The sequence below is a fragment of the Melozone crissalis genome, unplaced genomic scaffold (assembly GCF_028551555.1).
Source record: "Melozone crissalis strain CALT ecotype California unplaced genomic scaffold, PUWL_Pcris_2 ptg000023l_1, whole genome shotgun sequence".
Lineage (NCBI taxonomy): Eukaryota > Metazoa > Chordata > Aves > Passeriformes > Passerellidae > Melozone > Melozone crissalis.
The window spans coordinates 34,969,736-34,996,641 of record NW_026535801.1 but is presented as its reverse complement, the minus strand read 5'-3'; the positions used below and the strand labels follow the sequence as shown (position 1 = coordinate 34,996,641).

The 26,906-nt window shown below is 37.2% G+C and overlaps 1 protein-coding gene across 1 annotated transcript in view; it reads left to right on the top strand.

Annotated features, from left to right (window-relative positions):
• Nucleotides 1–26,906, top strand: part of ZRANB3 (zinc finger RANBP2-type containing 3) — a 39,573-nt gene that overhangs the window by 9,089 nt on the left and 3,578 nt on the right. The window contains exons 3-17 of the mRNA XM_054278172.1: nucleotides 7,909–7,927; nucleotides 10,610–10,788; nucleotides 13,197–13,428; nucleotides 15,191–15,276; nucleotides 17,238–17,409; nucleotides 17,789–17,917; nucleotides 18,759–18,878; nucleotides 19,619–19,738; nucleotides 20,240–20,419; nucleotides 21,354–21,506; nucleotides 22,114–22,582; nucleotides 23,537–23,731; nucleotides 24,211–24,293; nucleotides 25,710–25,811; nucleotides 26,644–26,786. Of these exons, the coding sequence (XP_054134147.1) occupies nucleotides 7,909–7,927; nucleotides 10,610–10,788; nucleotides 13,197–13,428; nucleotides 15,191–15,276; nucleotides 17,238–17,409; nucleotides 17,789–17,917; nucleotides 18,759–18,878; nucleotides 19,619–19,738; nucleotides 20,240–20,419; nucleotides 21,354–21,506; nucleotides 22,114–22,582; nucleotides 23,537–23,731; nucleotides 24,211–24,293; nucleotides 25,710–25,811; nucleotides 26,644–26,786 (2,382 nt within the window). The remainder of the gene's footprint in view (nucleotides 1–7,908; nucleotides 7,928–10,609; nucleotides 10,789–13,196; nucleotides 13,429–15,190; nucleotides 15,277–17,237; nucleotides 17,410–17,788; nucleotides 17,918–18,758; nucleotides 18,879–19,618; nucleotides 19,739–20,239; nucleotides 20,420–21,353; nucleotides 21,507–22,113; nucleotides 22,583–23,536; nucleotides 23,732–24,210; nucleotides 24,294–25,709; nucleotides 25,812–26,643; nucleotides 26,787–26,906) is intronic.

The following is a 26,906-nucleotide window of genomic DNA, read 5'->3' as shown; positions in this document are numbered from 1 at the left end:
TCTTCAGTTTCTTATCTTTGATAGTAGCTATGAATAAGAGAATAGATTTGTCTTTCAATTCCATTTGGAAGCACTAAGCCCAGTTGCATGTCTGTATATCTCTTACTGATATCTAAATATCTAAATCTATATCTAATTTTTCTGTCCTTTGTTTGAAATGTCATAGGTTTCTGCAAGTCAATGTTGTGATTAATGCAAGACAAATCTGCTTTTTACCATTGTCTAATTTTTTTTTTTTCAGAATCAGCTGCATGGTTTAAAGGAACATTTACAAAAATATTTTACAGACTACTGTTGAATTTTTTCCAGTTACACTGACTTCAATAAAAGCCAAAATATTTAAATTTGCATGTTAGAAGAAGAAATTACCTTCACTTTTTTTAACATGTCTATGAGTATTTTCTTAAATATTACATTTTAGTTTGTATCTGGTGGCTTGCAGATCAAGTGCCATCAACAAGTCTCCATTATTTGTAGAGCTTGAGATCAGAGATCAGATTGGAAGAAAAATAATTGTAACTTTTTTTTTAATTCTGTCTCTAGTCTCAGTGGTTTGTAGTTAGATAGCCTGAAAGAGCTCTTTGAAACAAGGCATAAGTCCCTTGCTAGAGTAAGAAAGGAATCATCTTTAATTCCAATATATTCAGCAACTCAGATGTATTAAATTATTGCAATTTTCTGATAAATGTGGGTCCTTAAACCTGCATTATAACAGGTGAGGTAGTTATCTCCAGTCTTAGAGAACAAAGCACAGAGGTAATCTCTGGGGAACAAGAAGGGGATTGCTATTTAGTGAACATGGAGAGGATCAAACAGTTAATACATTTCAGCTCTGAGGGCTGAAGAAAGATTTCATTTTTTTCAAGACGTTGGTTTGTAATGATTCAGAGTACATCTCACATTTGAGGAGTGCCAAGGAAGAGAGGGATGAATAAATGAAGATGCTAGCTCACAGAATGAGGTTCAGATGCAGGAAGTATGAATGAGAGACTGAGCCAAATTCTGCACAGCTTTCATAGCCAGGGAAGCTTGTTTGGAAGTGATGCTGGAGGAACTGGGAAGAAATTCAAATAGAACAAAAAATGCATTGTCAGTAAATGAATCTAGGATATAATTCAGGAGAGGAGCTATGTGGGGTGAAAAAGAGAAAAAGAAGACTTAAGAACAGAAAAAAAACCCCAGTGGTAGAAATAAAAGAATTTACCTGGGTTTAAAGGTGGACTTGTAGCAGCAGGAATAGAGAAGAAAATGCAGATTTTAGAAATGCAGGGCACAATTTGTTAGAATGGAAGAGGAGAACCAAGTGAGATAAAGATCACAAGTGTGGGTAGTAGTTGTCAGCAGTGATAGAGGGAGGGGAAAGGGGAAATGAACTGATGTTAGCTGTGTGCAGGGAAGGTCTGCAGTGTGGGAATCCATGAAGAGAAGTTGGTGTTTAACCACAGCACCAGGAGAGCACAAAGGGGAAGGAGCAGTTCTGAGTGTGAGACAAGTCACTTTAATGAGAGTGAATAGAAATAAGGTCTTAAATGAGTCACATTCTGACTGACTTAATGCAAGTTGGAAGGAGAGGAGGAACCCAGGCACAAGGGAAAAGTGTCCCAGCTGACCAGGGAATGCAGAGTTTATAGGGAAAGTAGTGATAAATATCCCCATTTCATTGAAAGCCAGTAGACTGCACACTAAGGAAGCTTCTGCTGCTGCTCACAGGTATTTCAGTCATGCCAGTTAACAGCAAGGTTAACATTTGCAGCCTCGATTATCAGGAGCTGAAAATAATTGAAGTTACTCTGTTTTCCTGCATTGAGTCAGCTGCTGAACTCATTTGTCTCTGAAGCCAGTGACTGAATAGATGGGGAGTTTTCACTGTCACTGTTGGGTGTCGTCTTGGCTGGAAGTTTTTCTAACCTAACATTTCCATTAATACGTTCTAAAAGCCTATTGAAGTGCCTGGGCTTCACCTTCAGCTTGACCACTTTGTTATGTGTTATTCCACACATCCTTGCCAAAGCTAAAATACCAGAACACGTGGCCTGAGAGCTTTCAAATACTAATAAAACATTTCAGGTGGGTTTTTCAGTTACATGTGGGGTGTTGGAGAAAAGCATAAGACAGCGCAATGATTCTCCTCTACGCTCCTTTTCAGAATCATTACCAATGCAGATGTGGCAATTTAGTGCATCTTCTGTTAAATCAAAGGTTGGGGTTTTATCACTTAGGGCTTTTTTAAATACCTAGTGTAGTTCAGGAGCAAGGGGAAGATTTATCTTACATCTTCTGGAGCATTATTTTTGCTGCAACACCCTTGATTATTGTTGCAAGGGAGTCAGCTCTTTTGTTCCAGTTTTAGGACTGCGTGCTGTGATTACTGACACACAAATGTAATGGTTGCTTGCGCAGTTTTATATAAAAATGTTCTAAGTTCAGATTCCTTAAATAACCCTTGGTTGAGATGTTAGTGCTGAAGTGTTGGCTTGTGAGTAGGAGGTAAATTATATGTTGTAGTGTTATATAAAACTGACTCACATGAGTAGGTGAGAATCCCAAGAATATCAGGACACCCACACCAGTGAAAGAAAGACTCAAGCTTCCTCTGTACAACATGTTCCAAAACCTGCATTAACAAAAAACAGCTTTAATTTGCTTGAGTAGTAACAAAATTTTTCAGTGTTTTAAAAAATGAAGTGCTACAGCTTTCACTGTTTGCCTTGGAAAATGCATTTAAAAAGGAAGGAGTTTGTTCTGCAGAAGCTACCTGCAGTTCTTAGTGGTTTTTCCTGGATAAATAGCTGCTGAAAATCAATCAAGAAGCTAAATTATCCTTACAAGCAAGGAACAGATGTATTGGATTGCTGTACCCCTTTAGTTTTTAGTCTACCAGGTAATGAAGCACAACTTTCTAGAGAAGATATTATCTAAATGTTTCTATATTTACAAGAAAGCTCTAACACCAGGCTTTTGACTTGGTAGGATCCTTGGTTGTAGAGACCTTAATTCCAGTGTGTTGTTAATCAATATTCCTCCAAGAGCAAAGTTCAAAATGAGATTCTTTCTCTTTACAAAAATACCTTACTGCAGTAGCCATAACTAATAGAAGAAACTTTAGCTGTATTGTTTGCATGGTTAATAGTGCTGACATTTCAAAAGGGGTGACCCAAATGGAACCCAGAAATAGAAATGATTTTCATTTAAATGTTTGTTCTTCCCTGAAACTCATTTTATAAAACTGTGTGAGCATTAACCTTCTGATGCAGACTATTTTTGTATGTCTCTATGGCATATGCCACATGAGCTTGGCCTCAGTTTCCTTCTGTTTCTCCAATGAACTCATCTGCATAAAATTTGAAAGATCTGCTTGTCCTTCTGCTTTGCGAAGCTGATTCCAATCTTCTTGACATCAACACAACCAGGAACTCTTTCTGTGTTTTTTGAGGTTTGAAAAATTATTTTTTCTGTCCTTTTAGAAGCAGAGCTTTCCTGATAGAGCTTTCGGAGGGTTCTGTCAGGAGTTTTGGCTTTCTTTCTTAGCTCCTTCACCTGTTTTTTTGCTTGTTGCAGGTTTCCCTCCAAGGTTTGCTGTAGTTAGAATGTATAAATGCACCTTTGCCTGGTGCTTGGTACCTTTACAAGGTATCAAGTACCAACCATAGTGCTGAAGGTGATAGTGCTGAAGGTCTGGTTCTGGGGTTCTGACTCATCCAGCTTTGGGTGGTCCCTTCAGTTATGGATTCTCTCCATGCAGAAGAAAGCTGGGGTTTGTGTGCGGCCTCAGGTGCTTGCATTTGTTCTCTTTGGTGAACAGCAGTAAGGTTTTGGGCCTGTGTGCACCTTAGGTGCACCAGCACAGAGACCTCATTCTCTGCAGGCATGTTCACTCACCAGGTACATCCTCACTCAAAGCTCTTTGTGTTTGCTTGATAGAAGAAAAATGTACTTTTATTTTCAGGCTAATACACCTCAAAATGCTGGGGCTGTTACAGTCTGGTGGAGGCCCAAATGATGTTTCCCTTCTATTTGTGAAAGATCCTGCTGTGTCTGGAGGCCATTGCTGACCCTACACTGCACAAGGGTTATGAATAGCAGCAAGGTTGTAGCAGCATGTGCAGTGCATCCCAATGAGATTCTGCTGCTTTCTGCTAGGAAAAAATAGATTTCCTTGATGAATGGACAGAGATTCAAACACAAACCACAGGATTCACTCTGAAGAAGGGAAACATTTAAAGATTAAATGCAAAAGAATCTGAAGGAATTTGCCATTGACTGGTGCTTTTTGCATGGTTGGACTTTGCTGCTGAGAGCAAGTGCAACTGAGACATCTCAAATTCCTTTTTTCCATGCTTTTCTGAAACTTTTGACCATGTGGGCTGAGCTTCTAACAGGATATGAATCTATGTATCATAGCTCTGATTTATATTCTTGGATAGAGCTATTATTAAGGTGTCATATGAACAGATGGGACATGAATGATGAAGCTCAGATTGGGTAACTACCAGTTGAGAGGAAATGACTAATTGAACTTCAGAGAACAAGAAGTCTGTCTTCTTGCAGTCAAAATATGTGAAACAAAAATACATATTTGTCCCTTCAACGTAGCTGAAGATCTGTTTCTTCTGCTTTTGACAGCATGGAACCTTTATGTCCATGTTCGCAGCTTGTCTGACTGCAGTAATGTAGAACATACTGAAGTTTGTTTTAAATAGAGGCTGCATATTTTTAAGATTATGTAAAGTATTGCTTTTTAGCAGCTTGGTGCTAAAACTAACTATTAGGTATCTTGGAAGTTCTGTGTGATGTGGGCTATAGAGATAGGAAAGTTCTTTACACTTCAAATCTAATTGTTGTGATTATAAACTGGAGACATTTCATGATTTCCTCTCCTCTATAAGGTGTTTTTCATTGCCCCAGAATCCAATGAAAATAATTTGGACTTCTTATGTTTTGTAACTACATTAGGCAGACATCTTTAGAATTCTTGTATTAAAACTATGAAAGCTACACAGATGAATGCTTTAAAATGCATTATGTCATAAAATAAATGGAATATCCTCCATTTCCACTTCCATTAACTCCTACCTGTATCACAAACTCAATCTTGTGTGCCATGTTAAAACTTTGTCAAGTGTGAGTGTCAATAATGTTAATTAGTTGGCATAAATTAGCAATTTAAAAACTGTAGCACTTCAGGAGTTTGAGTCTGAGCAGTGTGGATCCAAGCAGTGATTCATGTCACTAACTGTGTAATCACAGGGGACTTTACACATTCAGATAACTCTAACTGGAGCTTTAAAACCAATTTAGTGCACTTGATTGATCTCAAGCTATGATGTGTCTGGTCAAATTTGAAATGCTGAAAATTGGCTGGATTGCAAGTACAGGAAGAAAATCCCAACTACTTATGACAAAGCAATTTCATCATTGGGCAGGAGAAGAGAGTGAGTACTTCTCAAAGTAAACATATCACCAGAGATCCCCAGCTTTAAGCATAGGGGTGTTTCTGTGGCTCTGTTTCTATTGGTGCTGCAGAAATGAGGAAGATAAAACTCTGTTGATCACTTAATGTAACCTCTGTTTGCAGAGTTATTATGGGTAAATTATTATTGTTATTATTATGATGGCAGCTACTTTGTACTTTCCTTCATTTACCAGCAACAAATTGATGAGTTTCTATAAATATTTGAAAGTCATCAACTTTGTTGCTGCTACATAAGAAATTTAACTTAAGGACATAATCAGTGGAAGTTAATAGACATTGAAAACAGGAGATACTCTGCAAAGATTTTATGAGTATAGCCTGAAAATGAGTGCAAAAAGGAAAGCAGAACCATTTCTTATTTGTCATCAGATAAAGTCATCAGTGTTTAGGTGGCTACATGTCACTCTGATGAAGGAATCTAGCTTTATGGAAAACATGTTCCTGTGGTTGACATGCCTTTAAAGTGGGTAGTTTTTTATTTGCTATTCAGTTTCTAATTGTCAGAGCCATTTGTAGATCACTCTGAATTACTTCATTTTTGCTTGTTATCCTGAAGGGAAGAAGGAGCATCCAAATAGTTCACCTGTGCCAAAGAGTAGTGCAACAGGATCCTACCTATTCTCACTTTTTCTGTTTGTCTGAACTGGAGTAATTAACATTTCACTATTTATGCAATTCTACTAAAATTTAAATTGATTTGCCGAGAAATACTGTATTTGCAGCAGAAGTTGGCAAGGAGTACTTTTATTCCTGTCCTCTTTACCACATTTTCTTGCTACCAGATGCAGCTTGGTTATTGCTATATTTGTACTTCAGCTCTGATATTCCTACAATAAATTATCTTTATTGTTGAAGGAGGTCTGTGGTTTATCTTGAGCTGTCTGTGCTCTGTAGCTGTTTGTTGTAGCCTCACTCATTTGCTGCATTTGTGTAAGGAGTTCTACTGCAACAGTAGGTTATTGTGCATTCCAATTGATTTCAGGCCTCAAACTGTTTTTTAAAAACATGATTAATGTACTGGAAGCAGTTGGCCTCAAAGAATCTGCAAAAAAGAAAGACTTGTTTTGTAAACTTCAGTTCAAGCAATTAACAATGAGTATTGAATGGGGAAAAAAAGTCTTTGAGCAAAAACTGACATTATTTTTAAATTAGAATTGTGTGTTAGTTGTCTGCAAATAAATGTCTTTGCCCAGCTGCAAATCACAGACATTGAGGTCTCACAATCATGAGTTGCCACTAAAAATTATTGTCTTCCTGCCTTTTTATTCCTTTGTAAATCTGTGCAGGCTTGGGGCTTTGTTTTGTTTTATTTTCTTTCTGTGTTTTCTTTGGTCCATCCCTAACAGCTGGGGAGGGGAAGTTGCAAAGCAATTGCAAATAGATAGTTTGTTGCTTACAAAAATGAAGTTGTATAATTTAAATCAATTTTTTACCTCAGTTGAATGAAATGCAGAAGTTAGTAGCCACAGGAATTTATACTGGCAGGCAGTGAGCAAACAGCATTATACTGTGTTTCTGAAAATATCAAATATTTTATCTTTTTTTGGCCAGCTCCACTAACTCCAGAGTAGCTACCACTAAAAAAGCAGTTCTGTATTACTTGGAAAGATTTTTCTGGATCAAAATACAGAATGTTTTTATCTTGTTGTGTTAAATTTTGTTAAAGACACTAAGACCTGGAAGATCTTTGCCATTTTTTCCTGGAAGGAGTGCTATATTTGAGTTACACAATGCAAAGGATACATATAGAATCCCAGAATGGTTAAAGTACCTTTAAGAAATTCATGTAAAAAATGGCATTTAATGTTTACAAAATGTAAATATGCTGAACAGAATTTACTATTTATGACTGGAGACTCAGAGTTGTCATTGTCTTTACACAGAGTGGCTTTGCCAAGTGACTCCAAAATGGGCAAAAAATCAAATTCATTTTCTAATACTGTAGCTGGTACAATTGGTGGGGGAGAGAGAGTGTCTGCTTCTATTTCAAAACAAATGTGACAGCTCAGGAAAGCACATTTTTGAAATCAATCTAAAATACAAATAATCCTTAATCATGAAGCACAGAAGTGTTGCTGTTTCTGAAAGACAAAAGAAAATTGAAGATACCCTTCTTGCCTTGGAAGTGTCTCTTATGATTACAATTCATCTATCCCTGGACCTAGGCAGAAATTCAGTTTTGCAATTGCAAGTTCTGCAGTAATGCCAGCAAACTGAATAAACATATTTAGAAGAATTGTTAGACTTATTTTCAGTTCATACCAAATTCACTTTTTGTAGGTGATATCTGGAGGAATGAAGTCGCCTTTTTTTCCTTTCATTGGTTCTGTAAATCCAGAATTTTAATTTATAGTAAACAATTTGTAAGTATTGGTTTATGTATTATATTTTGTATTAATTTCTGCTTTTCCTCCCCTTTTTTGTTTCCTCTTTAGGTGTATGATTGCTGATGAGGTGAGTGATGTTCCTGTTCCTCTAACACTGTCTTTTCTGGTGTTAATGCACTTGGTGCAGATGTGACTTTTTTTGTTTGAGAGGTGTGGGCAGAAAGGCTGGTAATGAAAGAATCCTAATTTGTGTGATAGTCAGCAGATATCCTGAAAATACCTAAGTGAGGGAAAAATTGGAACCTGACATAAGTTTAGAAGAATCCTTGAGAAAACTTAAAAGGTTACTTTTAATTGTAGGTTAAATCTCCTGTACTGTTACATTTTAAAAACACTGAGTCAGTTGATTTTTTAAAGTGCTTTATAATTGCATAGTGAGCTATTTTTAGTGCATTATTAGACATTCCTGGCCCAAAAAGATTTTTAACAGATATGGTTTCCAAAGAGGAATTTTTTAAAGTGCTCTCATCAAGTAGTAATAGTAAAATTTATTGTATCCATACATTTAAAAATATATGTTGTATTCCTCATCAAGGAAATCTGAGTCCAGCATTTCTTCCCCCAGATAAAATATTTTTGTAATAATGTTCTTGAAGTATTTGTAGAAAGTACAAAACCTTTCTGAAAAAGAGAATTGCTGTAGTCTCACAATTCTAATTTGGGTTTTCTTGACACACTAGGAGGGAGAGGGAGATGGATTATTGGGATTTAAGCATCTCCTCATGCTATAAAAATCTCATTACATCTGGAGATAAACTATCCTGGCATAGAATGCAAAATATCTGGGAGCTGTGGAGAATACAAAAGTATTCAGGGGAAGAGAAAAGGGAAGCTTGGGAAAAATCAAAATATCAGCAGTAACTATTTTTTTATTAAAACAGTTTATTTCCAGCCTTGAACTAGAAAATGAGCTGTGCATAATTATGTTAGCAATAGAAAGTCCTGGAAGATACATTTATTCCAACATAAAAGTTGTATATTTTGTAATGACAGTAGGTGTGGCACTGGAGGAATATTGTGCACTGGTGTGTATCCTGTGCCTTTTGTCCTATCTCTGAATAGGAAAATGTTGGTAAAATTAAATATCAGTACTGTGAGCTTGTATGTAAAGAGAAATTATGGAGGAAAACTCAAGGTCAGAGAATTAGTGTACATATCCCTGGGCTGTGTAACTATGTAAGGATTAAAGTAAGATAAACCAGTATTTTTTGAAAGATGATATCCAAATATGTTTCTATTTCTTCTCAGAGTGGAGACAGACAAAATTTTTCCCCTAAAATTTCAGTGTGTCATCCATTTCCATGCTGGAGAAAGATGGTTTATATCAAAACCCAAGACCATAATATTTTTTCCAGTTTTTCTAGTCTCTCTCATTGTTCCCTAGCTGCCGATCAGCTGTGTGGGATCTGCATCCAGCCCTGGGTGTGCTGATGATAAAAGCCTGGCTTTTATTCCATATTCATTTCAACCCAGTGCCTGGATTGTCACCAGGGCCTGCACAGCCTGAGTTAGGGCACAGCCATGGCAGCAAACTAAAAATTAATCTTATTTTCTTGGGTTTTTTTTTCACTTGGAGTTATTTTCAGATAACCTAAAAACTGCTGGTGACACAAGGGAAAAACTTGCAGGAAGATTTTAATGAAAACTTGGCAATTTTGAATGAAAACTGAGTATCACTGTAGCTTTCCTATTATTTTCTTTCTAGTAATAGTAGAAAAAATCATTGTTTTCTTTTGTACTTGGGAAATCTCTTCATTACATCATTAAGTCAGACCATTTAGACTCAATACTGGAGATGTAAGTTGTTTTATGTCTCACTGCTGTGAGTAGCTAGATAGCAGCAAATCCACTCAGATGTCCACTGGACTGCATGGAAAACCTGCCCAGAGCATTTTAAGGCTCATCTCTGCTTTGGTGTTTCACAGGAGCTGGGAATTATCTCCTGCCACGTGAACAAGCTGAGAAAATAGCTGCATTCTTTGATAAAATTTTGCTGTGGAGGGGGAAGTGTGTGATATTTTTTAACCAAAACCCTAAATTCTGAGTCTTACAGACATCTGCTGCCATGATTATTCACAGATGGGAGCATTCCCACCTTGGCAATAGGAAGAATGTACTTTCCTGTTAAATGTAGATCTTTTGAATCCACCCCATGTGTGTCCATCTGAATTTTCACTCTCTGGGCTGTCTCTTCTGTGGTGCAGGCCAAGGACAAACCATCAGCCCTGCTGAATCAGAGCAGGAGTTTCTCTTTTTTGACTCACTGGGTCAAACCCAGAGCTCTTCCCACAGGTCTGTGTTCCTCACTTGCCTGTGCAACTGAGGACAAAGTTGTTGTTGTTGTAAGAAGTTATTATATACTACTATATCCTGTAGTTTTCTTTCCTTTGCATAGTCTTTTAAAAATGTTTTTAGTAGCTTCACAAGTTAAAGTGTTTGATTTTTTTAGTCTCTCCTATTAAGACTCTGAACTGAAAATCTTCTGAGATTAATGGAAATGCTTCTTCTGACTTTGATGAGATAACCAGATATAATACATGTATTAATACATTTAACTAGGAAAATCTTGTTTCATAAAAGATGATCTGTGGTAACAAAGTGATAATTGAATACATGCTATATAAGTAACTCTTTGACTGGGTTTCCTTTATTTGGTTCTGTCTGCAAAATCTTTTGGGCTCTTCTGAATGGAATATGCTTTCTGAGCAGAGACTTCTGGTTTTAATGTTCTTTTCTTTTCTTTTCCCAGATGGGGCTAGGAAAAACCATTCAAGCAATTGCCATTTCATATTACTATAAACATGAATGGCCTCTCCTAATTGTAGTGCCTTCCTCTCTGAAATACCCTTGGGTGGATGAGATGGAGAAGTGGATTCCAGAGCTCTCTCCAGATGACATCAGCATCATTCAGAACAAAACTGATATTGGGTGAGTAGTTTGTTGTTCTTCTCTAGAAAGGCTTGCTCACCACCCCCTGCTCAAGCAGGGCTACCCTCTGGGCTATCAGAAACATCCCCTGGGCTATCAGAAACATCCCCTGGGCTATCAGCAACTCCTCCCAGTTTTCTGTTCTTGTGTTATAGTAGTTACTCATTTTCTTTGAAGTTGAGGCATCTGCTTTTTGCAAAGTAGCAAATGCTTGTCTGCTGAAAATTAGCTTACTTCAGTGTGTCTCAAATTGAACATACACAGTTATGCTCAATTCTGATGAATTCATTAGCTTCTGTAAAACATTTTTGGAGAACTTCTGGTGTACATTACAAAATAAGGAAGTAATTACTGTTAGAATTCCATTTAGCACTCTGAGGAAATTTGTAAGTTCAAGTAAGTAATCCCTAAATAACTGAAAAGGTCATCGTGCCCTACGCTTTCTATTTTTAGATTTAACAGCATGAATTCATCAGAGAGGCTGTGGCTTGGCTGTTATTACGATAACTCTCCTACTACCCTGAATTGCAAGGGTGGCTTTTGTCTGCTTTACTGTAAATGACTTGGTTGATTTTATGCTAATATTTAGATGTTGTTCTAAAATTTTGGTGTGAGGGAGACTGATCTTCATCTTTTCTGAGAATATCAGAGAGTGACTTGACTGCCAAGATGTGCTGCTTACAACCTTCCTGGTAACCACAGAAATCCAACTGAAAATGCATTTTGAAAGCTTCATCAAAGGGTAATTCCTACTGATAGTCAAAATTTAAATTCATCATAGGAATTAAAAAACTAAAATTAGCTTTTTTTTTAAAAGGTATTTATCTGAAAGGCACTCAGTGCTTCTAGTGCTGGATGCATAAAGGGGAAATGTGGACTAGGCAAAATGATGGGAAAATTAAATGGCAGATGAAATTCTGTTCCTTTTAAGATTTTTTAAAAGGAATAGACCTTAACTATTATTACTTACTTATATTCAAAAAGAAGGAAAGATGAAAACTTGGGTTTCTGCTCATTTAACTCCCAGGAGGTTTCCTAGCTATAAGTGAGGTTGCTGTTGAACTAATTAATATTTTAACATTAGAAAGCGTTTCATGCATTTGTAAGAAAATGCAAAAACACAGCTGCCAAATTTGGTTTAGCATTTTGTTAAATTCTGCTTCCATATGTTAAACTTTGATTTCTCTCAGTTTAATACTTTGCTTTTCTTCAAAACTTCCAGGTTTACTGCTTGAGTGTTAACTTCTTGATTAAAACAGGTTAAAATAAACTTAGGCATCACTTTGTAATTTCTGGCCAAATTTGAAAATGGAAGTTTCTTGCATAATTTGGTTCCACTAAAATAAATAAGTTTATTTGTAATTTTTTTTAATGTCCCCTTCAGAAAGGGTAAGGGAAATTCATGCTTTCCTGGTTGCTCCATTTATCTGTACAGTGACAGCCAGAGTCTGCAGTGTCCACAGTGCCAGTGCTCAAACCACTGCCCTTCCACATCCAGGAGCAGGAATGTGTGGCTGCATTTACTTTCTTCCTCTTAAATCCTCAAGGAAACTTCAGCTTGTTTGGTTTCTTGATCTCTTGTACTGAAGAGCAATCAGAAATGATGCCAGCAGGGCAGTGGTGTCTGACAGATGGGTGGACCAGCTCTGACCCCATCCTGGTGATTGTGTGTCTAACAGCTGTGAGTTCTGTGCTGCTCCTGAAGGGCCACAGTGCTCTCTAGTGATTTTAATATCAGTTCATGCCTTGGACCTGTATACATCTTGAAATTTGTTCTAAAAAGTTCATTTTCAATTAAATACTATTTTTTCATCCTGTGCCATGTTGACTCCCTGCTTCCAGATGTTTTTTTTCCTCTTGTTCTATTTGAGCAAAAAAGCTGGGTAGCAGCTCTGACAGGAATGGTTTTTCCAGGTGCTGAGATTCAGCCCAGTCTGTGCTTTCACAGTGCCCAAATCCTCAGGGACAGTCTGATTAACCCTCTCAGGCTGCTGAGGGGCTCTCTGTACCCAGAGCAGTAGAAAGCTTGCACAGAGACATTTTTACTTCAGCTGTTTGGGTGCTAATTAAGATCTTGGCTTGTGTGTAACTTTTTGTCCACAAAGTAGGTTTTTCCAATGGGATGTCCCTGGAAAAGAGCACAGGGTGAAGCAATGCATCCAGATAAATGAAATTCTTTTGAAATGCAATGTGTGTCCTCTGAAAATGGTTATGAAATGTGTGTGGTTGAGAAGTGTGAGATGTTTTAAACACCAAAAGCTGTTGTTGTTAGCCTGACAGCCCACATGTCAATCAGTCCAAAAGGAGACACACATCCCTTCTGAGATTAGTTTTTTATAATCTCTCTGCTATATGAATTGTCCTACAATAAAAATTTACTAAAAAAACTTGTGGCTTTTTTCTTTCAGGGGAATAGCAACGAGCAAAGTAACAATCCTGGGGTATGGGCTGTTAACATCTGATGCACAGACCTTGGTGGACACTTTGTACAGGCAGAAGTTTAAGGTGGTTGTGATTGATGAGTCACACTACATGAAATCCAGAAATGCCACCCGTAGCAAGATTTTACTGCCAATTGTTCAGAAAGCTCTCAGAGCTGTTCTCCTTACTGGAACTCCTGCTCTAGGAAGACCTGAAGAGGTATTTGACATGTATTTGTTTTAGGTTTGGTTTTGTTTGGTTTTTTTAATGATAGTATCAGTATTAAATGTTCAGTTTTGTAGTTTCCTTGAATATATTCAATTACAGGCATTAGGACATCAAAAGTTGCACTGGCTGCATCAGGAAGGACAAGTATAAGAAACAAAACCAATTTTGTTTGAGTTCATTTACAAACTTGTTTCAAGCTTGGGCACTGGTGAATTAAGACAGTGTTTCTTGTAAGAAATTAATCTTGCATGTAACAGACTGATTGTTGGGTGAAATAAAAACTAAAGAGCCTGAGCAGAGAACTGCTTGTTTCTCCTGGGTAGGGGAGTCTTTGGTGGGCAAGATCTTGTAATGAATCTTCTACTTCATCATCTGATAAAGAAAGCCCTTAGTGTCACTGGTCTGTTGGATATTCCTAATTCACTTCAATGGAAAAAATACAGGCTGTGCTTGTTGCACATCCAGAATGACAAATTTTCCTTTGAAGGAAATTCAGCTTATGGAAATGGGAAGGAGCAGAGAGGCAACAAAAACCCTCTTGGGTTTTGTACTGAACCCAAGACAGCTGCCTTTATTTCTCAAATGTAAGAGAAAAATGGGTATATAGGTACATAAATGAATATAAGAGCTGATTTGAATTCAGGGAACTTAAAAGGGTTATATAAATAATATTTTATACTTCAGAATTCCTTACTGTGTAAATAGAACTTATGCAAAGACACTTTATGAATTTAATTTGTTCAAAGAGTTCATAACTTGAGGAAGATATTTGTGGTATGGAAAAGAGCTTGGTATATCACGAGTACTTACCTAAAAATTTAATATGAATATTTACGTTTGTGGGTGTGGATAATTACTAAAATTTCCTGTGCAATGACATTGCAACCAGCCCTGGATGAAGAACTGAAGTTAGAAAGTGTTCTGCCTTTATATAGTACATGAATATTGAGACCAGTATCATTGTTAAAGGTCTTTAAAGGAAATTCCATACAACCTGTCCTTGACCACGGCAATGGGATCAAAATTCATGACTGAATGGAGAACAATTTGAGATATTTTTTAGTGATACTGATGTTCTTCAGTGGCTTACAAGGCAGAGTATAAAAAGCATTAGATGTCTTTAATCAGTTTTATGTCACAAGCAGAATCTTTGTATAAAAGTCTTTAAATGTATAGAAAATGATCTCAGAAGCCAGGGAGCTTTGACAGTGTAACAGCTTGTAAAGAAGGATTCCTCCTGCTTAAGGTCATCTAAACTGGTATTTGCCTCCTGCTATTCAGCAGGAAAAAAAAAAAAAAAGTGGAATTTCTGGTCTGCATTGATATTGCCCATTTTTTGAAGTAAAACTTAAGAATTGAGTAGGTTTTTCATGTATTTTAGGAAGCAGCCACTCATGCAACACCTGCACTGAAGCTTTGCAGAAGCCCATGTACCTGACAAATGATGAAAACTGTATTTAAGGGATAACTTCATCTCATCCATGTTTTCTTGTTGAATGGGAACCTTTGCAGGCTGTCAGTGCTGTTACAGTGCTCTGAGTGCTCTGTTCTTTCAGGGCTTCCCACAACTGTCCTCTCTGAAGCCTCCTGTATCCTGTGGAACTTCTTTTGCATGCAGGCCAAGCTGTGTGGGTTTTGTGCAAATATCAAATGTAAACTTAGCACAAGAACCATGCATTGATTATTTCTGATTAGTCTTCCATTCACAGGCAATTTTACATTTTTCACTGTTGCTGTTTTATTTTTTATACAGCTCTTCATGCAGATTGAGGCACTGTTTCCAAGAAGATTTGGAACTTGGAATGAATATGCTAAAAAATACTGTGATGCTCGTGTCAGGTATTACTGCCCTTGCTTATTTACATTCTTATTTACATTTTCATGAGCATTTTTGATCTTTCTTGCCAAGTGAGAGAATCAGTAGGTAGCACCTCTGCTGCTCTATCACACCATCTTGCTTTGAAACCCAGGGTCAGCAACCATCTCCTCCATCAAAGAGCATTGGGAAAAGGATGACACTGATTAAATAAATTAATTAATGCTGTTAAAGTTTGAGATAAAGTTGAAGCATTCTGTTAAGTAAAATTATTTATATACTTACTGTTGTTAGTAGGAGCTGTGGAGGTTTTACCTTCAGAACTGAAGTTTTTTGACTCTGAGTCATAAACTCATGGTCATGTAATAATTTATATCTTTCTTTATTATGGGATCCAGGTTTTTTGTGACCTCACCACATTTGGGTGGGAAAAAAAGTCCAGTACTTGTCTCTGTATTTCACAGGCTGACTGTCTCAGCTAAAAATTTCATATCTACAACTTTGCATGTATTCAGAATAACAGATTTTTGTCAGCTAAATTGGCTAGCATTTAGATTTAATTTTTACAATAATAATTACATGGTTTCATTTTCATAAAACTTGTTTTCCTCCCTCCATCATATGCACTTTATCAGTATTTAACTTCAAATAACATGGAAGATCACTGTCTAATTTTCAGACAGAGAAATGCTATTTTTTCCACAGTGTTTTGACTGAATGCATCTGTAATTTTCACACCACAAGTGTGCGTGGGTACAGCATGGTTAGCTACTCAATCATAGATGATTATCTTATTTTTGGAATACCATAAATGTAATAAAAATCAAGTTCAGGCTTTGGCAAGCTTTCAGTGAATAACTTTTTCTTCATGACTTGGCCTGAACAAAACATCCTATGGTAATAAAACTTGATAGGATTATTTTATGCAGCACTTCCTGTGAAAATTGGGGTGGTTTTTCCTTAGATATCCATAGACACCTGTTGTAAAGATGAACTCCAAACTATTTCTGTGAGGTTTAGCCTGCCATTTCTGTCTTATCCCTGATGCTGAGGGTGGAGGAAGGAAACCTTTATAAGGACAGATATATAAATAGACCAAGGAAGAGATATGAGCAAAAGATGTTGCTGTCTCCATCTGTGCCATTCCCACTTCACCAGTGCAGAAGTGACTCCCTCAGCCCCTTTCCCAAAGGATTCTATTCAGCTAATTCAGCTAATTAGAACACTGTTGATAAAGTTAATAAGGCTTGAAAATCTCTAAATTATTGTGGGGGGTTTTGTGGCTGTTTGTTTGTCTTTTTATTAAAATTACATGCTTTTAACACACTCTTCTAGCTCTGGAAAATGCTATCTGGGCTTTTCTCCAATTCTGTCATGTTCATTATTTTATTGTCTCCTGGTGATGCTGACAGAGAAAAGCTGTTGTTGCTACTGCAACACTTCCTCAAAAACAGCAAAGCAAAGAAAGAATAAGGAAGATTGAGTTAATAAATGTATAAATGTGTTCTCTTTTCAGCCATTAGCTTCCTAATGTTAGACCTTCTTCCTCTATTTAACTTTCAAAGATGAGAGCTTAAGCTTTAAATCCTGTCTCTGACAGTAACTAAGAAGGAATTCTTAGGGAGGGAAAAAAAGGAATATTAATGGTGATATTTGCAGTTTTCATGATGGCTTTCCTGTCTGAAATATAATAAAGATTATTCCCATGGTGGTGTATTCTTCTCATTAGTCCATTGAAACAGGAGTTCCAAAATTAAACTGAACCTTCTGTTTCCTGTGGACAGTGAAGTATGGGAAGGTGGGAACAGACAGAGGATTGTGTGCAGGTGATGGGCAGTGACTCCTGCAGGCAGTGGTGACTGCTGAGAAGTTGAAGCACACTTTAATATCCAATAGTGTGCTTTAAAATTGATTATGTACTGAAGATTTCTATTGAATTTGGAAGATCTCATGTTTACACTCTGTATTGATTTATCATTTTCAGGTTTTTTGGTAAAAGAAGGCAATGGGATTGTAGAGGAGCTTCAAACTTAGAGGAACTACATCAACTTTTAAGTGAAATAATGATCAGAAGACTGAAGAATGATGTCCTAACTCAGCTGCCTCCCAAAGTCAGGCAACGTATTCCATTTGACCTCCCACAAGCTGCAGCAAAGGTAAAATTTCCACTTTTGTTAAAAACACATTTGTTAATAAATGGAAATATCTATGTATGGAGATGTACTTTTATGTATGCATGTGTACTATATGTAGTTATAAAGATTGTGTGAGTATAAAGCAGAGTATCTCTGTTACTGTTTTTTAAAATACAACACAAAGAACACTAATACTGCAGTTCTTTTTTTCATCAATGATAATTTTTTTTCTAACTGTAGTACAATCTTCTTTTCTGTCTGCTTTTCCCATAGATTTTGAATCCCACATTTACTTTTAGCCAATTTGATAGAGTTCTCCAAAGCTCCTAAACATTTCACACTTAAAACATGCCTGGACTTTGTACTCTGTGTCTAACCACTGGTCTCTCCTGCCAATTAGAATCTGAATGCCACTTTTGCAGAGTGGGAGAAGTTAATGAGAAGTCTGAGGTCAGATGCCACTGAAAGCCACTTTTCTGAAGTCATGAGTCTGATCACACGCATGTATAAGGAAACAGCCATTGCCAAGGTGAGCTGCAAGTCTTTCCTTAATATCCCTAAATTATCCAGTGTGTGTTTTTAACCTCATAAAATTGGTTTTATTGGCCAGAATACGAAATGAGGTTATTTGGTTTGTTTGGTAATCATGACATGGAGAAACACTCTCTTTTTCCCTGTATGGAATAGGAATAGGAATGGAATAGGCAGAACCCCATTACAATGAAAAAGAAATCTGAAGACCACTGCAATGTGTATTGCATTAACTGTTGGTCACTGATAAATTTTGTTATTCACTGTCATCATTGCTTTAATGGCTTTTGCAAAAGATACTGAAAATTACATTTGACACAAAAGAATTCTATGAATGCTTAAAGAGAGCAATATTTTATGATTATGGTATCGTGAACATATCAGATTTATTATTTCAGTTTTGATATATGGCTTTGTGTGTGTGGCTACAGAAGTTCTGATTAAATATTATCTTGTCTGTTTGAAATATGTTTCTTTTTCTCAAATATGGATTAAAACATCAGATAATGATGTCTGAATTAAAAGGGTGTTTATCTACATCTTAATGTGGAGGAAGTGCCATGTAATTATATGATCTTTTGAGGATAAATGTGTGTTTTTTCTCTCTCTGAAGGAGGAAGCTAGGTTTCTCAAAGACATCAAGTTGTGATATTTTTTTAAAACAAAATTAATCTGAATTATTTGATTCTTAGCAATGTCAGTGTGTGATAAAGTGTTACATAGATAACAAAAGATATGGAAATTTACCTTTTCATGTTACAAGGAATTGAAAGATGTGAAAATAAAAAATGCCTTTTTGAACTTTTTGTGTGTCTCACTAATGAAAACACTCACTGCAGGCAGGAGCAGTCAAGGACTACATCAAAATGATGCTTGACAATGACAAACTGAAGTTCCTCGTCTTTGCCCATCACCTGAGCATGCTGCAAGCCTGCACAGAGGCAGTGATAGAGAGCAAGGTAAAGCCTTCACAAACGTGCACACAAATTCACCTGCACTTACACAGATGGCTGGGTTTGAAAGCAGCAGAACTGCACACGAGTACAGCAGTGGAAGGACTTTGTGTGTACAGATCAGTGCCACTGGATTAAAAGGGATTGTGTGGTTCTGAAGAACTGCTTTGTGTTTCAGGATTATGTAAACACACTTGTATCTGGTATTATTATTATTATTAAATCAATGATATAGGCAATTGCTTTCCAGATTTTTTCAATCGGTTTGCTTCTGCCTATTTTTGAGAGGTTTTAACTGCACACTATCATCTCACCTGAATTTTTAATTCAAAGCAGTAAAAATGCTTGCAAACAGCTTTCACCTTATTTTGATCATGGACTCTTAACTATTGCTTGGGAATGGTGCCTAACTTTGTAATGTTGTATTTTTATTCTTTTTAACTGTTTGGAATTTTAAAAAATGGTGTCAGGGTAACTCCAGATTCTTCTGTGAAATATTTCATTTTAAGATCCCATGTTCATTCTATCTTCTACTTTTGCAAACAGGGAATACAAAGTCTACACTTCTCCAGAGACACTCTTTTGCCCTTTGAATTTTAAATCAAAGGGCAAAAGAGTGCTGGTGTATCCTGATCCCTATGACAGGAATAGTACACTCCTTTTCCTGTTTTTACTGGGGGACAGGGAGGGATTGGCTCTGAAACAGGCACTGAGGATGTCATTTAGCGTCTGCTCTGATGTCACAGGCTCGCTACATCCGCATCGATGGGAGCGTTCCCTCTGCAGAGAGGATTCACCTCGTCAATCAGTTCCAGAAGGACCCCGAGACCCGCGTTGCTATTTTGAGTATTCAGGCAGCTGGTCAGGTAGGGCAGAGCAGAAAAAATGAAAACTCAAACACTTGAAGAATATAGCTGCTGAAACCATTGATGATTGAAGTGGTTTACTGAAGGCAGTTTATCTTCACGCAGTTTGCCCTTTGTAGACCCTGTGTTCATTTCTTTGCACTAATCATGTTAACTGTTCTAAGCCTCTATTGAATTTGTTTGAGCTAAATGATGATAACCAGCAGTATCTCATTCTTGAATAATTAGAAAAACTCTGTTTCTCTAAAAGCACTAGATTAATAAGAAATAGATGTTATTCCATAATGAAAAGCAACACGCAGTCTTTGCACAATATTGAAATATTTTTTGAATCTGAGGCACAAGGAGGAATCAGTAAAATAAACCCATCTGCTCTTGAGGACCACCTCTTATTTCCATATTAAGATTTCCTGTACAACCTGTAGCTTGTTAAAGCTAAAGATAATCAGCTTTTGTGTGTGGTATCTTTTTTTAAAGAATACATCTACTTATTCTGCTTAGGGTTTAACATTCACTGCTGCCACTCACGTTGTGTTTGCTGAATTGTACTGGGATCCAGGCCACATTAAGCAAGCAGAAGACAGAGCACACCGCATTGGGCAGTGCAGCTCAGTGAACATTCACTTCCTGATTGCCAAGGGAACCATGGACACCTTCATGTGGGCCATGCTCAACCGCAAGGTGCGTGTGCTTGGAAAACAACCTGAGATATTTTTTAGTGACACTGGTGTTCTTCAGTGGCTTACAAGCAGAGTATAAAAAGCATGAAATGTCTTTAGTCAGTTTTGTGTCATTAGCAGAATCTTTGTATAAAGTACACAGTGCCATGGGGCTGAGGGGGCAGAGCTCGCTGGGCTGGGGCTGCACTCCAGTGCCACAGCAGTCTTGTTTGTCTGGAACACTCTGAGACAGTGATACACCTACACTTGCTGATCATCAAAATGTCTGTTTGTCCTGATTTAGTCTCTTTTAGCTTTTTGCTCTTCATTCAGAATGCAAAGATAATGAGTCTTTGCCAAGGGGAATGGGATGGTTCATATCCACAGAAGATGGTTGTTTTATCTTCCAGCTCTTTATTGCTGTTGTTTCTCAGTCTATAATTTTCAGTCATTCAGGCATTCTGCTCACTCATAACAGCTAGAATTTGTTGTGCATTGTTTTATTTTAATTGAATGAATGTTATGCCTAAACTAAGCTTTCTTTCTGAGAGGAAGAGGCATTCTCAGATAATTCTTTTTCAGTAGATCCAAGATGACACTAATCTTTTCTTTGGTTGCCATTTTCCACAAGTATCACCCAATTGTTGTTATGGTTTAGGTTGGAAAGGTCCTTAAAGCTCATCCTGCCTGGTGCATTATGAGTCTCCTCCTCCTGAGGTGGGGCTCAGTAATTCAACATCAATTTATCTTACATGTTCTGCCACTAAATAATTCTGCCTGTATTTGTCTCCACATGCCAAGCAAAACATGTTAAGGCTGTTAGAGGGTGTACACAGTGTATGTATTCTCTTCTATCTTCAATAAATACTTTTTTGTGTAATAAAATAAATTTTGTGTATAGTTTCACTGGTTACAGTGTGCTAAATACAGCAGTTACCATTATTGTGTTCCTGCAGGCCAAAGTCACAGGCAGCACCTTGAATGGCAAGAAAGAGAAAATGCAGGCTGAAGAAGGGGATAAGGACAAATGGGATTTTTTGAGTTTTGCTGAAACCTGGACCCCAAATGAAAATCTAGAAGATCCCCAAAATGAACTTTTATTTACACATGTAAGACTTGAAATTTTGTTTTTTCTGTTTCCTTTAATTTTAAAAAAATTGTAGCAGCCATTTGCTTCAGCTTTCTGTGCACTTCAGACATTACTAATGGAGAAACATCAAATAAATAGAAAAAAGTCATGTAAATTCATTTAAAAACTTAGGTGAAGTTGGGAAAAGTGCTCTATGGGGAATAAATGTCATCTCTGTCTTCTGATGGGTCCTTATGTTATGTTTAGGTGACTGAGCCACCTTCAGAGTCAGATAAGACCAAGTAATTTCTGTTCAAATCACATCTTTGCTAACTGTGCTGAATTAATTGGACTAATATTTAAAACAGTGTAATGAAAATCTTCGTAAAAAGCACACAGCTTATCAGTTCTGTGTATCTGTTTTCTGGTAGTGCCATTTCAGAATTTCCAGGAGAATATTGAAAATACATTTCTGGAATCAGAAGAGGAATGTTGAATTGCTTTTTCTGCTCACTGTTTGTTCTTGAAGTTGTCTTTTGTTAAAGATATCTTTTGTTTAACAGTTTCTGATGCAGTCACTAGTGGGGTTCAGAGGTCTTTTCCAACCTAAATGATTCTGTGATTCCTATTCCTTTCCTCTTCCCCAGTTTGAAAAGGACAGACAGCACGACATCCGTTCCTTCTTTTCCCCCAAATCCTCCACGGAGAAGAAACGCAAAAGATTTTCTGGTGATGAATTGTTACACAATGATTCAGAATCTTCTGCAGGCACAAAAGAAGAGGGTGCAGAGAAGAGCAATGAAAACCTGGATTCCACAAGGATAAGTGAGGTGGAGGTAATTTGTGATGAAGATATTTGTGAACATGAAGCCAAAAGAGCAAAGAGCATAAGTGGATCAACCCCAATCAGCTCCAGTAATAAAAAGAAAACACCTCTGAATGGAAAAAAGCCTTCTTTGTTTCCAGAAAAAAACAGTGAACTCCGTCCTCATGGCTTAAATGCTTCAAGTGGAAGTACAGATTTAAATGAAGTTTGGCACTGCAGTGCCTGCACTTACACTAACAATGCTCTGCTGCCTTACTGTGAGATGTGCCATTGCCCCCAGAGCAGGCATGGTGAGTAAGGGGTGCTGCAGAGGGAAAGATGTGGTTTTCATTTCAGTGGTGATCAGGCTCAATAAATACAATTTTTTTAAACCTATGGCTACACAGAAGCCCAGGAAAATATGATACTCCTTAGTCTTGCTTTCCCCAGGGATCTTTTACATGAGTCTAACTTGAAACAAGTGAAAAATACCCTTAAAATGTTAACAGGTTATAAATTCCATAAGGAAGAATATATCCTTTGTTTTGTTTGCAGCAAATGTCCCTCTCATCTTCCTTGAGGTTTATGGTTATTCTGAATACAATTAAACAGCAATACTTTTCTTCACCTTTCAAAACTAAGCAGTGGGGTGTTGGAGTTTTATTAACTTGAGCATTGTGTATTTGTCATGAGAGACATTATCCAGAAAATATGGCTTCTCTTTCTCCACCAGCTCACAGTAGATTTCTTTTGCTAAATTTATTTAAGCTATCTGGAAAATTAATGAAGCATTTTTATACATAAATGCCAATATTTGTCATTTCAGTTGCAAAGCCACGGGTAAAGTTCTTTTTGCTTCCTTTTCTATTTGTTTAAATCTCTGGGCTTGTTCAAATAAGGACAACTTCTGAGTTTCACAGCTATAAATCAATGCCTTGGGAAACTACTTTGTGTGTTTATGGTGTACAGTAACTGTATATAATATAGAATTGCTAACTGCATTGTTTATTTCATATATATTTTTTGCATTAATCTGGGCACACATAAATTAAAAGCTGGGATTACATAAATTAAAAGCTCTGTTCCATGTGTTTGTTCTCCTACCATTAAAGTTACTCTAACTTCCTAAGTGGTTGCACCATAATAATATTAGAGAATGCAGTGCCATTTCTTTGTATTTCAGTGATGTGTTGCTGTCTCAGGTGTGTTATTAGGTGCCTGCCAGGTAACACAAATCACAGCTTTGCTTCTTTCTTTGTCTTTAGGTGAGAGAAATGGTGAAGCTCCCAGGAGCCAGACTGAGGAAGAGGAGCCCAGGAGAGATGGAGAGAGAGCAGAGGGCAGTGCTGAGGGCAGAAGAGGAAATCTGAAGGAACTGGGGGCCCACAAATCTCTGGAAATCAGAGAACAGGAAACTGTTGGCCCTGAAAAGGAAGAAAGTGAAAAAGAATGTGGAGAAGGTAAAGTGGGACTCTGAAAGAACAGTTCTATCCCATTGTGAAACTGGTTTAAATGCCTCTGGCATGAAAAATGTCTTTTAAAGAAAAACCTACACCTCTGAAACACAGAAGTACAAACACCAGCATGGGACTTTCTCATTCTGGCCTGGGCCATCTGTTGAATTTGGATGCTGGATAAGCCCAGCCTTTCCACACAGCTCCTGGAGCAAACCAGAGCTGGCTGACTTCAGGAGTGTGACAAACCAGCAGCTGGGAATGTGGATGGTTGTTGTACTGGAACTCAGGACAGGCACAGGCAAACAGATGATGGGTCATCCAGAGAAACAGAAGAATAAAATACACAAGTACCTTCAGAGCTTGCTGCTTGAGCTCTGCACCTTACATTGTTCTGGAATTAGATAAATATTAAATATTATTTTTAATGTCAGAGTAGAATGAATGAATAAAAATCTTTAATGCCTACATTTTTTCTGTTGTAGATAAATCAGACACATTCCAAGTATATGATGGGCTTATGTTCTGTGCAAGCAGGAATACTGACAGAATCCACCTCTATACAAAGGTAAAACTGAAATATGTATGGTTATTGTTATTTTAAAATTGCAGAGGAGAATGTTGCTCTATGAAATGTTTCTCTATGCTCTCCTTTGTTATGTTTGCTGTAAAAGCATTAATATTTTTATATTAACTGAAATGTACAAAAATTAGGTAGTTTATCATTCTAGTTCTTTTTCTCAATGGAATTAAGCAATAATTCTTTAGATACATAACTCCCAACACTTCTCTTGTTTTACAGAATTGGGCTAATGTGTTAAATCATCTGGAATAGAAATTCCAGTGACAGTTGTTTAAAATTCCTTTTTTATTATTAGTGTCTTATCACAAAATAACTTGAATAGAATAGCATTCAAAATTAAAATTAAAAATGACAGTAAATCCTGACACACTAAGTAAATGAAACATTGCCACCAATCTTCAGAAAGCTCAGCATGGGTGCTATGTGTAAGTTAGTAATTTCTTTAATAAAGCCCATTATTATTAATTAATTGGGTACAGAAACCAGCAGCTGGGAATCTTCCAGGTCAGTATTCAAGAGGAGGTCAGGACTTGCCAATTTCTTCTTTCAAGTGATAGGAAAGTTCAGTGGGAAGATTTCTTCCAATTCACTGAGTGAATCAGTGTATTCAGGTGCCACTGAAGCAGCACAGATAACTGAGGGCAAGCCTTTGAGATAAGACATTTCTGTGAGGCTGATGCAGCTTGGAAAAGTCAAAAAGAGTCCAAAAGTCCTCTTGTATCTGAAAATTTGTTATATGTACTTAAAGTGTATGCTGCTGCCTAGCTTCACTTGTTGTATTCAGACAAAGATGCATTTGGGGTGGGTTTTGGGCAATTGTCTGCTTTGGGTTCTGCTGGAATTAGAGATTCATGGTGCCACATACTGCACAAAATCTGCTGAATGGTGAGACCCCAGGGAATTCTGCTTCTCCTCTCAAATGCTTGTGAATAAGTTCCTTGGCATCAATAAGTTCCTTGGCTAGATGTACCCACTGCACAACTTATTCCTTTATAAATCAAGTGGAGAACTTCTTCAGACATTTAAAAGTATGATAAACAGTGTTCAAGAATTCTTATTTTAAATTTTAATGAAGTGACATTCTCCTATCTCCAATCATTCATTTCCCATAGAATTCAGTCAAGAGGATTTTAATTTCAGTTTAATATAAGGCAGTTTGTGTGTCTGAACTATCAGATCTATTAGAAGTTAAAATGTTCAGCCTTGTTACTTTTAGGTAGATTAATATGAATAATCTTCCTTGCATTTTTGCTGTTATCTCTGTGCCTTATTGTTAATTCTGGAAAAATTTGACCTTGAGGGACTAAATTTAGTAGGAAGGGAAGAGAAGTCACTTGCAACAGATTACTTCTCTACATTGTGCTACATTGCATCTGTAAACAAAGCTGTTTGTTTGTCTAGGATGGTGAACCACTGAATCATAATTTCATTCCACTGGACATTCAGCTGGATAACTGGGAAGATTTACCAGAGGCTTTCCAGAACAAAAAGAATCGTGCATTGGTAAGAACAAGTTCTACTGGCACAGCAATATAATATTTAATGCAGAAGAAGATTACTTACTTTTACAAAAATAAATGCAGAATACTGCCAAGCCTTGGGATATAGGCACAGTTTCATCAAATCAATCTTACAGATGTTGGTGTGAATATTAATTATGGAGTCTGTTACTCTGGCAAATTATTGTGCCTCCTGTTCACATTGCAGTAGAAGGAATTAACCAGGTATCATTTCATTTCTCATTTACAGGGTTAGCTACTAACTTTCATAAGTCAACAAAATAACTTCCTAAAGGTTCAGAATTAAATGGAGCACACTCTAAATAAGAATGTTCTAGATTGTATCAGAGCTGCAGGCCTGAGCAGGCCTTCACTCTCACTGTCCCTTTGGTCTGCTAACAGTTTTCAAACAGTCAGGCACAGCTCCAGAGACATTCAGTTAATTTAGGAATAAAGATCCCATTCATAATGGGGTTTGAGAAGAACACTGCAAACACAAGTACTCATGTAAGGAAATCCAGATTTAAACTGGATGGGAAATATTTTCAGCTTAACTTAAAATCTGATTTTCCAAACAGAAAACCATCATGTAGGAATAAAACTGATTCTTTCTGTAGGTTCTCCAGCAAGGTTGGAATTTAAATTTGTAGGGGGGTTACCTGACAGATTGAACCAGCTGTTGTGTGAAGCAGCTACTGAAGGGTTCCACAGATGGGGGGTGTGAAGAGTTACATGAAAGCACCATCTCTGGTTGTAGGAGCTGTTTCCAGCCAGGCTAGAATGCATTAATCTGTGGCAAAGCCTGTCCTGCTGCTGACTGTCATGTTCTCTGCCAGATCCTGAGGTTTGTGAAAGAATGGACTCATCTAACAGCAATGAAACAGAAGATTGTCAGAAAAAGTGGTCAGATATTCTGTAGTCCCATTCATGCTGCAGAGGAGCTGTCTAAAAAGCAGTCAGTGGGCAGCAGCACAAAGAGGTATGTGGGGCTTGGTTTTAATTCCTCCTACTAGTTACTGCAGAAAGTTTGGTTAATTTAATGTGGCCTTCAGTGGAATGCTGCTAGGTCTGAACTGGACATTCAGTGATTGCTTGTCAC